General features: G+C 33.6%; 1 protein-coding gene across 10 annotated transcripts in view; it reads left to right on the top strand.

Annotated features, from left to right (window-relative positions):
- PPP1R9A (protein phosphatase 1 regulatory subunit 9A) overlaps window positions 1-15,392 on the top strand; it is a 304,191-nt gene that overhangs the window by 196,459 nt on the left and 92,340 nt on the right. For all 10 annotated transcript variants that reach the window (XM_032306040.1, XM_032306049.1, XM_032306048.1 and 7 more), the window contains exon 5: window positions 894-998. In XM_032306040.1, coding sequence (XP_032161931.1) covers window positions 894-998 — 105 coding nt within the window. The remainder of the gene's footprint in view (window positions 1-893; window positions 999-15,392) is intronic.

Genomic DNA, 15,392 nt, shown 5'->3' with positions numbered 1-15,392 from the left:
TCAAAATGCCACTGGCATTTTTCAAAGAGCTGGAACAAACAATCCTAAAATTTGTATGGAACCAGAGGAGAAGTGAACGGGGGTAATTTGAGAGGGAGACAAACCATAAGAGACTGTGGACTCTCAGAAATTTAGGGTTTTGGAGGGGAGGGGGGTGGGGTGTTTGGTGAGCCTGGTGGTGGGTATTACGGAGGGCACATATTGCATGGAGCACCAGGGTGGTGCATAAATAATGAATTCTGGAACACTGAAATAAAATAAAATAAAATAAAAATTTTAAAAAATGGTATGTATAAAACATGCATAAAGAACACTAAACATTAAAGAACAATAAATAAGAAAGAACATTAAAGAACACTAGTAATATATATGCTCTTAAACATAAACATATACATTTACATACATGTGTGCACACATACATACATACATACAGTTATGAGTATTATCTGTGTTAAGCGTACAACTTGAATAGGAAGGATTCCCTGCAGTTCTTGATGTTTTTTCCTGAAGAGGAGTGGTGGGAAGAAGGACCAGGGAGGAAGCCCACAGCAAATTTCAGCTGGATCTTTTAGGTTTTATGTAATTCATTAAGGACAAGAAAGGATGTAAGTATGTCATATGTTAGCAGTTGTCAATTTGTTGTGATAGGAATACGAATGTTGGGTGACCTGAATCTCTCCATTTAGTATTGCTTTTCAAAACAATCTGTTTTTCAAAACAATGTTTTAAAAATATTAAGTATTTGACTAAGATTGGGAGCTTGTGGATAAAAGACAAATTTCAGGTCAGTAAGAGTATCATAAAAATCAAGTATTTTGTCAACTCATGTATTGAAAATGGTAATGTACTATCAGAAAAGTTAATTGTGGTTAATTTCTCTCCTCTTTCCAAAGAATACAAGTCAATGACCAGATTGTGGAAGTGGATGGAATCAGCTTGGTGGGTGTCACACAGAATTTTGCTGCAACTGTTCTCAGAAACACCAAGGGCAATGTCAGGTAAATATGTGTCTTCAGATATGTATAATTTTATTATTTAACATTTTGTTATATTTTAGTTTTCTAGATTATACCTATCATCTTATGTAATTACAATGAAGATTTTATCTAAATACTTAATACTTGCCTTAATTTTTAATGTTTCCTTCTTTATTATAATTAGTTTATGCAAATGTAATATAAGACCAAAAATGATGGTAATTTAGGATGACACAAAGATATGAAATGTACAGTGTGACTCAATATGGTTAATTATTGAGCTATGTTAGTGTGCCTAACTGCATAAAATTTCTACTTAAGTCCTCAACAAACATGGATTTAGACTCTAAATCCTTTTAATAAAACATGTAATACTGTAAATTGAAATTGAAATGATTGTACATATATTCAATGCTACATGTTTTTAGATAAACTGGCTAAATTATTTGAGGTTAATACATGCATTTAAATAAATCTCTTTATAGACTTTATAGGACTAATCTTCGATAAATTGTAACTCTGCCAACTTAATAGGACAGAGGGTACATTCTTTTCATCCTTGAAATATATATCCTGTCCTGGGGGTTCTGAAAATTGTAGCTAAGAAAACAGAGAAGAAAATAGTCCTGAGCCAACTAAGATCAAGGTTTGAAATCCATTTTATTTGGTCATAGGGTATTTATTTTTAAATATTGTGTTGCTTATGTCTTAATATTTTCCCATCAATCCTACAAAGGTACACATAGGTGACATTAGTATGGGCCGTTATCAAAATGTTTTAGTGTTATCATCAGAGTGTCATGGCCAAATACTCTGAAATATCAATGAATCAATATTGCTGTAAAGAGGGTAACATGGAGATTTTATTGCAGTGGGTTTTATGTTGCACAAACATGAGTTTAAGTTTTAGAATTTAGACATTTTCAGTTGGAAAATACCCTTTCATGCTGAAGGAAGTGTTTAAGGAATACAACATCAGTGACTTTTATGGGTGCTATGTTGATGCTTCAAGACTACCCATAGTCCTGAAAAAAGTGTGTGAAATAATTGGAAAAAGCACAGGAAGAACCGTCTGATGGCTCTCTTAGAGCTGCGTGGGTGGGCTCGCTCAGGAAACGGGACTGTCTTTCTGCAGATTGCTGTCTTTTCTTGAGACAGCACTTTCCTCTGTCAGTAGAGAACTTTGGTTGTAAAGCTGTCCATTAAGATTTGAAGTGAATTTTAAAGTGAAATCAGTAAGATATGCATTCAAGTTGTAGAACATTTTTCTTTTTTCTTTCTTTTTTTATAAGAACATTTTTCCGTTGCAAGGAAGTTTTCAGTTCCATGAAATCATAGCCGCCCTTTTTTTATTTCAAGCCTCCTAAAAATTATAAATGGCATCTCAGCTATCTCCGGACTTCAGTCTCTCCCTTTTTCAGTCTGTCCTTTGTATACTTCCTCCGGGTGGAGGAAAATAATAGCAGTTTTCAAATCTAGGAAGGGCTATCGTGGCAAAAGGAATGAACTCATTCTGTGTAACTCAAGTCCTGGAAGATCTGGGACCTTTGGGTAGAAGTGATAATTCCACATCCGTCATGTGCCTCTCCTCTGCAGACACCTTCAGTGGCCACCCATTCTGTACAGCATCAAAGCTCTTGATCCTGGTATTAAAATCTTTTGTCACCCAGTCTTATCACATACCTCCCCCTGTATTCATGCTTTGGTAGAGTCACACTGGGGTAGCCATATTCCTTCAAAACTGACTTGAGTTATTGTTTTATTATTGTGCCTTTCTCTCTGTCATTTCTTCTGTTTAAGATACTGTCTTCTGTTTAGAACCTACTTATCTTGAGGAACATATTTCAACTCCTTTACCCTCCAAGAAATCCTCCTTGACCTCCATATCCCCTAGTGATCTCTCTTCCTGGTTGCATTCATCATTCATACTACGTTTTTAACCTTGAGGTTACTGAATATTACTTTCATCTTTTAAAGGCATACGTTTATTTCCTCATTCACTTTGCACAAATCTTGATAGTAAAATGGGACCTTTGACGCCTTGGTGGCTCAGTTGGTTAAAATGGGACCTTTACCCCTCTTTATACCCCCAAATGGTTTAGCCCAGGGTCTTAGTTAATGGAATATAAGGAGTAAGTCTTTTCTCAATTTTAACTTATCAAAAGTAATATTGGAGTTCTGTGAATATAATTTAGGTGGTAGTTCTTCATAGAACATTAATACGATAACAGGATGCAAAAACTTGACCTGTGTTTTTAATGAACTTTTTAAACCTGAGGATTTAAAATATGCATGGTTTTATATTTCTTATTGATTGGTGACTTAGCTATTACATTTAGTGGTTACTGAAATTTATTTTCAAAAAGGGATATCTGAAAAATTAGTAAATTTAGTTTGATATTTTTCCTAACTACTAAGCACATATCTGCTTAGTAGTTAGGAAAAATATCAAACTAAATATCTGGGAGGAATGTGTGGAAACCATGGCTTTAAAGATATAAGTGGGAGAAAGATAGGAAGCTAGAAGTGATGGGAAAAATGAAACTGAGATTTGGTTGGTGATTATTTCTGAAGTATTAGAGGTCAAGATTTTTACTTATTTTTACTTATTTCCTGGAAATGTATATGAAATTGGTACCAGGATATGGATATGCATCAAAATCATACAGTGAAGTTCTGTGACTTCATCTGTCCTTACAGAGAATCATTTCCCATCTGACCTCAGTCTGCTTTATTTTATTAAACTTTAAATTATAATACCCGAGTTTATGAACTAATACTAGTAACAAAGACTCCATTACTATGACATTTTTTAACACACTGGAGAAATTACAGGTATTTTAATGTGGTAATTTTTAAGGCTTATGTGTTTTTCAACTCTGCATCATTATATGAGTTAAGAAGTAGTTCAGCTCAAACCAGGTGAGGTCCTGGGGGATTGGAAGCCTGACTCAAAGTGTCAGTAAACAATGACTATTTCCTTCGTTTTACCAATGTCATTTAAAAACTAAGCACTCAGGATAAGTACTATGCTAATATCATGTAATTACTTAACATAATTGATTAGGATAAGACTCCTTAAGTAGTTTATACTCAGAAATAATGCAACACAGCAACAGGAGGGGAAAGATAAGCATTAACAGGGTGGGCATGGTGAACTCAAGACACAGTCTTCTTTATCATCCCTCTTCTGCGCCTCGCAGGACTTGCCCGTCTCCAGATGCTAAACCACCACGGGTGTGTACATGGAGCATCTTGGTACCAAGAAGTCCAAAGTCTGTTTGTGGTAGGGATTTCTCATTGAAATCATTGAAAACCCCTGGACTCCACAAAATCTAGGTAGAAGAAATAAATCCAGTGATTATTATCAAGCAACTTTGACAGGTTAGTCTGTCTTGCTTTGAAACAGCTCAATGACCCCTATTTGCAAAACACATTTTTCCCTGGTTAGTATATCTCGCAGCTTTGACCAAGGTTCAGTACCATGCTCTAGGCAATTCTGTATACTTTGTCAGTCCATTCGGTTTCTAGATTAACTCATGCTCTCTAATATGTAGTGCATAACACATTTACGGCTCTCCTTTTGACTTTAGATTCATACTACTTAGTATGTTTCTATTGTATGTTTCTTCTTTTAAAAATTTTTATTGGAGTATATTTATTGTATATTTCAGTATTTTGGTGAAAACCTAAAAAGAAAATGTAAATTACTTGAAAACCTGTAATCTTGGGGCACCTGGGTGGTGCAGTGGGTTAAGCCTCTGCCTTTGGCTCAGGTCATGGTCTCGGGGTCTGAGAATCGAGCCCTGCATAGGGCTCTCTGCTCAGCAGGGAGTCTGCTTCCCCCCTCTCTCTGCCTGCCTCTCTGCCTACTTGTGATCTCTCTCTGTCAAATAAATTTAAAAAAAAAAGAAAAAAAAGAAAACCTGTAATCTTTTTGATGCTTGATAGAAGGTAACTTGCCAAATGTAATATAGTTAAAAAGTTAGAAAAATATTCTATTCTTATTGTCAGATCCTACAATATATAAAGCATAATTTAAATAGTTTAGATTCAGTTCATTTGAATCCACAGGTTTAGCTACTTAAAATCCATTTTTAATCAGAACATACTAAATAATGCTTTTCTTAGAGATCCTTAAAAGACCCTGATGTCTGTTGGTCCATGTAAAGTTATGGGAAAATACTTTTAAACATGAAATTATAAAGTTATTAGAAAAATAATAATTAGTTCAAAATGATAAAAATACTGGTCATATACCTCTGGAAAGAAAGCAGGAATCTCTAGATATTAGGAGACTAATTAAAATTTATACAAACTACCTTCTAATTAATTTTGGGTATGTAATTTAGCTTTCTGTGATGTTGTTTTGTCAGAGATGTCCCAAATGTAGACATTTGACTCAGTCTCTCATGTTTTATCTCTGTGGACAAGGGGAAAAATGTGTTTGAATTATAAGATAGCCACAGGATAGGTACAATCATGGAGCTGATTCTGTTACAAATTATAAATATTATTTAATGTGTTCACTGATATTTCTTTATGCACTTAGCACTAGGAGTAATTGTCTTTCTCTAGTAACTACCTTTTCTCCCATGAAGCCAGACCTCATAGGTTCAGATTCTGACTTGTGAAATGGAAGCTGTGTTTATGGAAGTGTTAAATTTCCCTGTGCTGTAGTCTCTTCACGTATAAACCGGGCATCATAATAGTACCTCCAATACATTTTAGATGAGTATTAAATGAGTGAAAACATGTAATGAATGCCTAGAAAAAGTTGAAATTCAGTGAAATTTTAGTGATTATTATTTTCTTCTGAAAACTCTGATTCCTTCTTAGGTGTTTATGTAGATTGTTAGAAAACCGAGTCAATTTTATAGCCATTTCTAACAAAGGCACAGGATCTGATAGTCTGCAGAGGAAACCATTGTTACAGGTTTCTCTTTTTAGCTCTTTTTGAAGCACCAATATACGTCTTTTCTTTATTCTTTGATTTTTCAGTTTTAGGTAAAAATTTAGTGATTGCTTACTATAAAACTTTCACTGATCAGTTTTATTGTTCAGTTAAAAACTTTTGCAAGAGTTTATGACATTTACATTCTATTAAATGGCTATAGTTGTCTTGGGCAGTTTTTCTATAAGTTCATTCAAAAATTAAAACCAATAAATCTTATTTATAATGTTATGGTTATGAAAGTATTACTCAGTCTAGAATCAAGTATGACTGAATTGATAGGAAATGAAATGTAATTTTATGTCATTCAATCTGTGTCACTTTTCAAGGCATAAAGATTCTAATGGAACCTGACTTAATTTATTTCTAGCCTTCTTGATTTCCTCTGGGTCATACTTAGCTGCCAGGGAGCTTACATGTCTAAAAATGTATTATTTGGCCCTGAAATATAAGTAGGTATAGTATTTGAATTCAAAATCCTTCTCTTTCAGTATTACGAAGATATTTTCCATTGTCTTTTAGTATCTACAATTGGTAAGGAGAGTGTTAGTATTAATCTGATTTGTAGCCCTTTGTGGTTTTCTGCTTTGGATTTTTTTGCCTTCTTTGGTTTTTGAAATTTTTATCAGGCTATAAGTAGATCTGTATTTGCTTGTTTGTTTGTTTGTTTTGCTTGGAACTCAATCTGAAGTTGAATTTGGGAAATTTTCCATTATTTTGTTGTTTTCTTTCTTTATTATTCATTGTGTTGATCTTCTTTTCTCAAACCAGTATTAAAAGGGGAATTAGATATCTCGGCCATATCCTCTGGCATGTTCTTTTCTCTCAGGATCTCCGTCTGTTTACATTTTTTAAATGTATTCTTGAGTTTTCTCGATTTAATCTTCCAGATTACCAATTTATTTTAAAGCTATGGCCTTTTTTCTTTTTCTTTTCTTTCTTTCTTTTTTTTTTTTTCCCCCAGCTGTTCTGGCCCATTCTCAATTTCCTTTTGTTACTTAAATCTCCATTCTCTCTTGTCTAAGCTTGAGAGTTATTCAGCTTCCTACTTGAGATCTTCATGTGGCATTCAAAATCAATTAAATTTCATTTGGCACATCAAATGTAATATGTTCAAATTATTATCCTTTATTTGTACCATTCTCCGTCTTGCACCCTTGTCCAAAAAAAAAAAAAAAAAAATATGATCTTTACGTGGCTGATTCCCTCTTATCAAGTCTCAGTTCAAAGATCACTCTTTCAGTGAATGAATTCTTCTTATAGTATGGTACTTATGTTGTCTGAACACCAAGTCAGTTTCTGTCACTTTACCATGTTTTCCATATAGCATCCTCCAAGCAAATGATCCTCTGATGATCCTCTCCTCTGGGCATTGCTTCTCTTGTTCAGTTTTCTACCACGTTTACTCCTGACTAGCCTTGTTGATTAGAGCATGAAGGAAGTAGTGATGTGTGACTTCTGAGGCTAGGCTGTAAAAGGCATGTGGCTTCTACCTTGGTCTTCTGGATCATCAGCTCTGGAGAAATCCAGCTGCCACGTTGAGAAGACATTCAGACAGCTTTCTGGAGAGGCTTACACAAGGAAGAAGTTAGGCCTGCCAATAGCCAGTGCCAACTAACCAGCTCTGTGAGGGTGGCACCTTGGTGCGAGATCTTCCAGCCTCAGTAAGACCTTGAGATACTTGCAGCCCTGTCAACATTTGATTTAACTTAGTGAGAAGCACCAAGCCAGAACTGCCTTGTCAAGCATCTCCTGAATTCTTGACTCAGAGAAGATATGGAAGATAAAATGTCTATAAATTTTGGGATAATTTATTATATAAGTTAGAATAAAAGAGAGGACATCATTGTAGACCTAACAGATAGTATAAGGATTGGCCAATATTATGAAGAACTTTATGCTGATATATACAACTTAGAATAAATGATAAATTTCTTAGAAAACAATACTATGATGGAGTACCAAGGCTCCTTCAAGAAAAAGTTGAGTGTGTGTGTGTGTATAAATGTGCACATGAAAATGAATTTAGAGTTTAAGTTTTCCAGCAAAGAAAATTCCAGTATCAAAGTGTTTGACTGGTGAATCTTACCACACTTTAGAGGGAGAAATAACGTGACTTCTATATAAACTTTTCCAGAACATAAAAGAGAAGACACATCTCAGCTACATTTATGAGATCAGCATTACCATCATATTAAAGTCAGAAATAGACATTAAAACAAAAGTCATTACATACCAGTATTGCTCATGAATGTAGATATAGAAGTCCTTAGCAAAAATTTAACAGATTGAAGTCAGGAATATATGAAAAGGATAATACATTATGGCTAAATGACATTTATTTTTGGAATGCATGTTTGATTTAATGTTTGAAATTCAACCTGTGGAATTTTCTATACTGATAGAAGCATGGAAAAAAATCATAGGTTTGTATGCTCATCTCAGTAGTTGGAGACCAAAAAAACCTCAGGAAACTTGAAATACAAGAGAATTTCCTCAATGTGATAGATAACATCTAAGTGAAATCTACAGCTAATATCGTACTTAATGATGAAAGACCAAATGCTTTCTGTCTAGTATAAGAACAATGTCAGTGTGTCCACTTTCACTACTTTCTTCAACCTTGTCCTGGGGCTCATAACTAGGTCAATGAGGCAAAAATAAGAAATGAAAAGCACAAAAGACTGAAAAGGAAGAAGTAAAACTCTTTATTCACAGATGAGATGGTCATCTATGTTAGAAAGACCTAAGGAATCTAACAAAGATGCTACTAGAACTACCAGTAAATGAGTCAAACAGGGTTACAGGGCATAGGTTGATGTACAGAAATCAGTTCTATTCGGTATACTTGCAACAAGAAGGAATTGAAAATTCAGATAAAAAATATTTATGTTAGCATCGAAAACATGAAATACTTAAGGATAACGTTACAAAGATATGTTGACAACTTCAGCAAAATATTTCTGATAGAATATAAGGACTACCTAAATAATGAAGCAGTAGACCGTGTTCATGGGTCAGAATACTCAGTGTTGTTAATATTTCAATTTCCTCTAAATCTGCAGACTAAGGACAATCTCAGTGAAAATCTCAGCAAGATTTTTTGTAGAAATTAATATTTTCTAAAAAGAACAAATTTGGAGAACTTTCACTGCTGCAAAACTACACTACTCACAACAGTCTGGTTTAGGCATATGGACAGAAATCCAGTTTAATGAAACAGAAAAGAGAGTTCTAATATCGACCTGCACAGACATGAACAACTGATTTTTGACAAATGCACCAGAATAATTCAGTGGGGGAAATTATAGTCTTTCCAACACAGGTGCTGGGACCATTGAATAACCTCATTAAAAAAAAAAAAAAAAAAAGAATGAGAACACTTGACCTTTGTCCCACAGTATATACAAAAATTAATTCAAGATTGATCATAGATCTAAGTACAACTGAAACCAAAAATTTCTAGAAAACAGGCAAAAATCTTTATGACCTTGGGTTAATCAGATCTTTTAAGACACAAAAACAGAAATAGAAAGACATGATAAATTAAACTGCATCAAAATTAAAACATTTGTTTAAAAAAATCCTTAAGAAAATGGAAAAGCGGGCTAAAGACTGAATATTTGCAAAAACAATTATCTGATAGAGGACTATTATTTAGAAGATATGAAGAACTCTTATAATTCAATAAGAAGATGTATAATCTTTTTAAAAATATGCAAATCAATTAAAGAGACACTTTACTGAGGAGGATATACAGTTAAGCACATGAAATACTGCTCAACATCATTAATCACTGAGGAAATGCAAATTAAAACCACAATGAGGTACTACTGCATACCCACTAGTATGGCCGAAATTTAAAAGACTGATAATACTAGGCATTGACAAGGATGTGGAGCAAATTTAACATTCATTTGTTGCCAGCGGGAATGCAAACTAGCACAGCCATTTTGCAGAATAGTTTGGCAAATTCTTATAAAGCTAAGCATGCACTTGCCATATCAGCCAGCAATTCTATTCTTCGCTGTGTGTTCAAGAGCAATAAAAACATATATCTACCCAAAGACTCATACTTACATGTTCATAGGAGCTTTGTTCATAAAGCTAGAAACAACTCAAATGCCCTTTAACTGATAAAGAATATACAAATTGTATTATAGCCTGTGTAATGAAATATTTCTCCGCAATGTTAAGAAATAAATTACCAATATATTCAACACAATATTTGACTGTCAGAACTATTATATTGACTTAAGAAGGCAGACAGAAAAGGCTTTATACTCTACTTTAAACCTCAAGCATTTAAGAGGCATTTCTGAGGCAGTAAAAATGTGCTATATTGTGGCTATTGTATTTGTGACTCAGCTGTCTGTATATGTGAAAACTCAATGTATTAGACAACTTTAATTTGGCGAATTTTATTGTATATTAATCTGATCTCAATAAAACTGATTTTTTAAAAAAGTATGTTAATAGTTATGATTAACTTAGAAAGCACCATGCTAACTAATTTTATTGATGGGAATGGGGATTTCTACTTAAGAAAGGCAGACCTTAGAAAGCACCATGCTAACTAATTTTATTGATGGGAATGGGGATTTCTACTTAAGAAAGGCAGATGTAGTCAAACTGAACTTCCTCAGTAATATGTATATGTTATTATGCTATATACTTCTTTTTAAAAATAAAAAATACTTCCCATTATTAATTTTCTATGAGAAAAAAATAGTATCTATATTAAATTCTTATCTGGACACTTTTCTTTCTTTAGACATGGATTTGCAACACAACTTTAAGAACTCATGTGTTTTGGGGTGTTACAACTTTAAATGGGACCTTTCTGATCTTGTTTACCACTATGTAAATGACATAGTGTACCTATTGTTGTAAAACATGTTGCCCCAACCTGAGTGACTTGAAACAACAAACTTTTTATCTCACAGTTTATAGGATCACTTTCCAGCTTTTTCATGAGACCCTCTCTACAGGGATGGCTAGCAACATGGAAACTGGATTTCCCAGAGGAAGTAATCCAAGAAAGTATCCAAGATGGAACCTACCATCTTTTCATAACTTAATATCCAAAGTGACATTCCATCAGTTTTGTATTTTATTTGATAAAAGAGCTTAACAGGTCCCTCTTATGCTCCATGAACATCAGGAGCCAGAGTTCACTTAGGTGCATTTTAGAGGCTGCATATTATGTAATGATCAATCACTGATTGATGTATAGACAGGCAGTCTGATCAATGTGGTACCACAGTATAGTTTGTTTAATGACTACCCTCTCTTAAGAAGAACCCTGAAAATTTTTGAGACTATTTGGAAAAGACTGACCAGGATGGGGAGAGATCTAAACATTTTTTCCTTGTATATATATAAAAATTAAAGACTCTGCCAACTTCTACATAAAATAGAAAATTTTAAGAAGACATAGTAATGATTGTGAAGTATTTGAAAGATTGAACTGTGGGAAAAGACTTAGGTATTCTTTTAAACTCCAGATAGCTGTCCTAGTACGAGAGGACAGCAATTATAGGAAAATGATGTTACAGGAGAGCAATTGTGCTTCAGTATGAGAAATTTCTAATAAATTGTATATTTGTTCTTCAGTGCCATTTACATTAAACTTAAAATGCTTTCTGGCAAGTACTGCTACTTATGGTCAATAACATTCATCACACTTTTATCCTTAGCATATGTGTTTAGTGAGTTTTTGACATTGAGCCATATGACACTTCTGGAGATGAGGATTTTGTAGGAATTCTGGTTACACATAATAAAAAATAAATTAATCTGAAGGTCTTAAATATTTTCCTATCCTTTTTGGAAGAGGTTATACTACTCAAAAGAATATAAATGCATGTTGAATTTTTAAAATAAATATGCACTTGTTTTTTTTGGATTCACACGTGGATATGTAATTTGTCTTTTTTTTTTTTTTGAAGATTATTTATTTATTTGACAGAGAGAGAGAGAGATATCACAAGTAGGCAGAGCGGCAGGCAGAGGGGGAGGGCGAAGCAGGTTCCCTCCTGAGCAGAAAGCCTGATTCAGGGTTCGATCCCAGCACCCTGAGATCAGGACCTGAGCCAAAGGCAGAGGCTTAACCCACTGAGCCACGCAGGCACCCCTGGATATGTAATTTTTAAATATGAAAGTTTTTTTCTAAATTTTTTTTTACCTAAAATCATTGGTTTTCCATTTGAAGTACATTAAATCTTGAAATCTTTTTGCTTCATTCACATCGTTTTAATAAGAGGTTTTGTTGCCATTACAGCACAAGGGGAAATTGAGAGTTTCCCTTTTTATCAGAGTCTTGATTTTGTGGTTATGCATAATGGAGTATCATTTGTAATGAAGGGCAGTGAGGGCACCACCATGTTCATGCAAATTCTCCGTCCTTACAGATTTTGTGTTTACATGACTCCCTTGTGGTTAGACAAGAGGAATGGGACCATGAGTTTCGCAACTTTATTTAAATTATTTTAAATTATAACTACTTGTGATAGAAGATTAGATAAAAGATTAAAAACAGTGGAAATTTCAAAAAAATGTTTTAAAGGGGACTTGGGCTTAATGAGACATTTTCTGGGGCCAATATATACAGATTAGCATTCAGAAATTTTTCCTTTAAATAATTGTATGCATAACTATTTAAACCTGAAGTTAGCTTTTAAATCAAGAAATTTCTGTTCTTGAGAAGGTATAGCATTTTTAGAAAAAATTTAAGTTTACACCTATTATATAGCATATAATCCTTGAAGTGGCATGAGTTAGGCAATTTTTCAAAAGATTTTTAAAGAATTCCAATTATTTTTGTTCTATATTAAAATATAGTTGTAGAACAAAGTTCTTATGATTAAGGTTGGGTTATATATAAAATTCATTTCAAAAAAGTAATGCTTATAGTTAGGTTTAAACATTTCAGATCTAGATATTTAAGGTCTAGCTTTTAAAAGCAAACAGGTTGATGGGGGCAGGTGGGCGGGTGGTGGACTACATGGGTTATAGGTATTAAGAAGGGTACTTGTTATGATGAGCCCTGGGTGTTACATGTAAGTTATGAATCACCAAATTTTAGTCCTGAAACCAATATTACACTATATGTTAACTAACTAGAATTTAAGCAAAATTTTGAAACAAACAACAAAAAGCAAACATTTTCCTAGATGAATTTAAAATTTTTAAATGATATAGAGTATGCTATATTAATCTAAATCCCAATATAGAAAGGAAAAATATGTAAGGGTACCCAAATATAAGAAGAGGCAAAAGCTTTGCTGTGTAGCTGTGTAGGACTTCAACCTCAAGATAATAATAGCAAATCTCAGTGAAAGCAGCTAAATATGCACTTAACACCACTTGCTAGAAAAAACTGAGACACTTTCTACAAAAATATTTAAAAGTACCATGGGATCTTATGATCCAAGACTCCAATATAATGAGAGTAGGTGATGTGTATCTATTTTTCTTTTCATTTTTTAAGGTATATCTTACAGGTTTTTGGTGTGCGCACAATAAGTATTTGTTGCAGAATAAAATAATTGATTTTGTAAGAGCTAATAAGTATATTCTACTGTAGCTTTTCCTTTTTCAGACTTGATTAAGTCTACATTAAAAATTCTTTAGTAAAAAAATTTGAAATTTTGACATCATTTAAGTACCATTTTTGACTAGTATAGCACTTATTATCATAAGTATCTGCAAAACAAGGCACTCATAACTCATCAATTTTCAACATAACCTCTCACATCATTTACACTGAACATGTAGGATCTTTATGACTTCAATTCAGCAAATTGTAAATGTAATTTTATAGTTGTTTAGTTTTTGTTTGACAGCGCACCAGAGAATTCAATAAACTAATCCAATAAATCCTGTATAATTTCGTCATCTAAACTGTAAAAGACAGTGCATGGACACTGCTTGGTCTGATAATAGATGAAAGGAAAAGGGGAAACTGATTTATCTGTCTTTCTCTATTGTATCTCAGCCTGAGGGAATGAGGGGGCAGTTCTTATTGAAATAATTCACATCAAAACAAGATAATTGTTTGAAACACTAGCAACAAGTCATGCTGAACACAGAAACCCTCATTTTGTATTTTAGGTCTAGCCTTTATTTGTCCATTATAACCTTAGAAAATACTGAATTTTTAATCCAAACGTCTATTACAGTTTGGCTCCTTTTACCTCAACCTTTATAACTAAAAAATGAACAGATCAATCCATTCCTTTTGGAAGCAAAGTAAATGAATTTAGAAAGTAACAGGAAAACATTGTTTTCTTAAAGGATCTTAAAGGCTGATTTAACTAAATGTTTATCGTTTCAGTCAGAGATAATGTCTAAAATCTAATTCGTAATTGTGCATAAATACCAGTTAATTTGGTCACATGTGTTTAGAGGGACTGATTGTTGCTGACTTTATTAATTGTTATAGCTTTGAAGACTTTAAAAATTCAGTTTAAAGGGATCACATAACCTCTACTTTTGTATTTTGACGGTATCTAAAACTAAGGTTCTCAGAACTTCAGTGCAAGTATTTTACCTTTGTACTGTGGTTGACTCTCAAAAATGTACTGTTTTCAAAGCTAGGATGATTCAAATAAGAGGTAATTGGCACCAGTGTACACAGATAGTCCTTAAAAATGCATTCACCCCATCTAGCTATTAATACATTATCCAGGTAAAAACAACAGCAAACATTGTTAAATACTCTCTAGGCAGTAGGTCCTTGGTTAAGCTTTTTATATGTATTATATAATATTTACTTAAGTTATTATATTCATTTTATGACAATCTGGAAACTAAGGTTTAGAAATGTTAATATAGTCAAGGTCACAGAGCCAGTGAGTCATGTTTCTGGTTTAGTGAATTTGTCCTATCATAGCCTTTTTCCCCTTTTGCAGCCACTTTTAACCCCTAAATTTTACTATCACAGCTATCCATAGTGTGAATGCACAATTGAAATAATAATAACCTAATTTTAAATTTTGCATTTTCTTCTCAATTGTCTATGTGCTAGATTATATACATATTGTTACAGGAGTCCATTTATAAACACAGCTTAAAAATGGACCAGGCACTTAAGAACATAGAGAAAGGTAATTTGAATGTTACCCATTTTCCAAATGAGAGACTTTATCACTTTCATCGTCCCAGTATTAGTGCCTCATGTCCTTTCATGTCTATACCACATTTTATTCTTTTATCCCTCCTTTAGACACCTGAAGTAGATACCAATTTTCACATGAGGAAAGTAAGGCATGGAGGATAGTTTAGTTCCACCTCTGGGTGCTTTCCCTCTAAACCATACTTCTCAGGATGCCATTCTCCTCAGGCACATGTGAACTATAAATGACAGCGGAGTACAAGGCTTTAGAGATGTGTGTAGCTAGGTGCTGTCACGCTACCCTAAACAGCTGCCTGAATGAAGATGTGTATTTTAACATAAT

This window comes from Mustela erminea, chromosome 11 (assembly GCF_009829155.1).
Source record: "Mustela erminea isolate mMusErm1 chromosome 11, mMusErm1.Pri, whole genome shotgun sequence".
Taxonomy (NCBI): Eukaryota; Metazoa; Chordata; class Mammalia; order Carnivora; family Mustelidae; genus Mustela; species Mustela erminea.
Note: the sequence above shows the minus strand (reverse complement) of the source record. Positions and strands in the feature narration are given on the sequence as shown.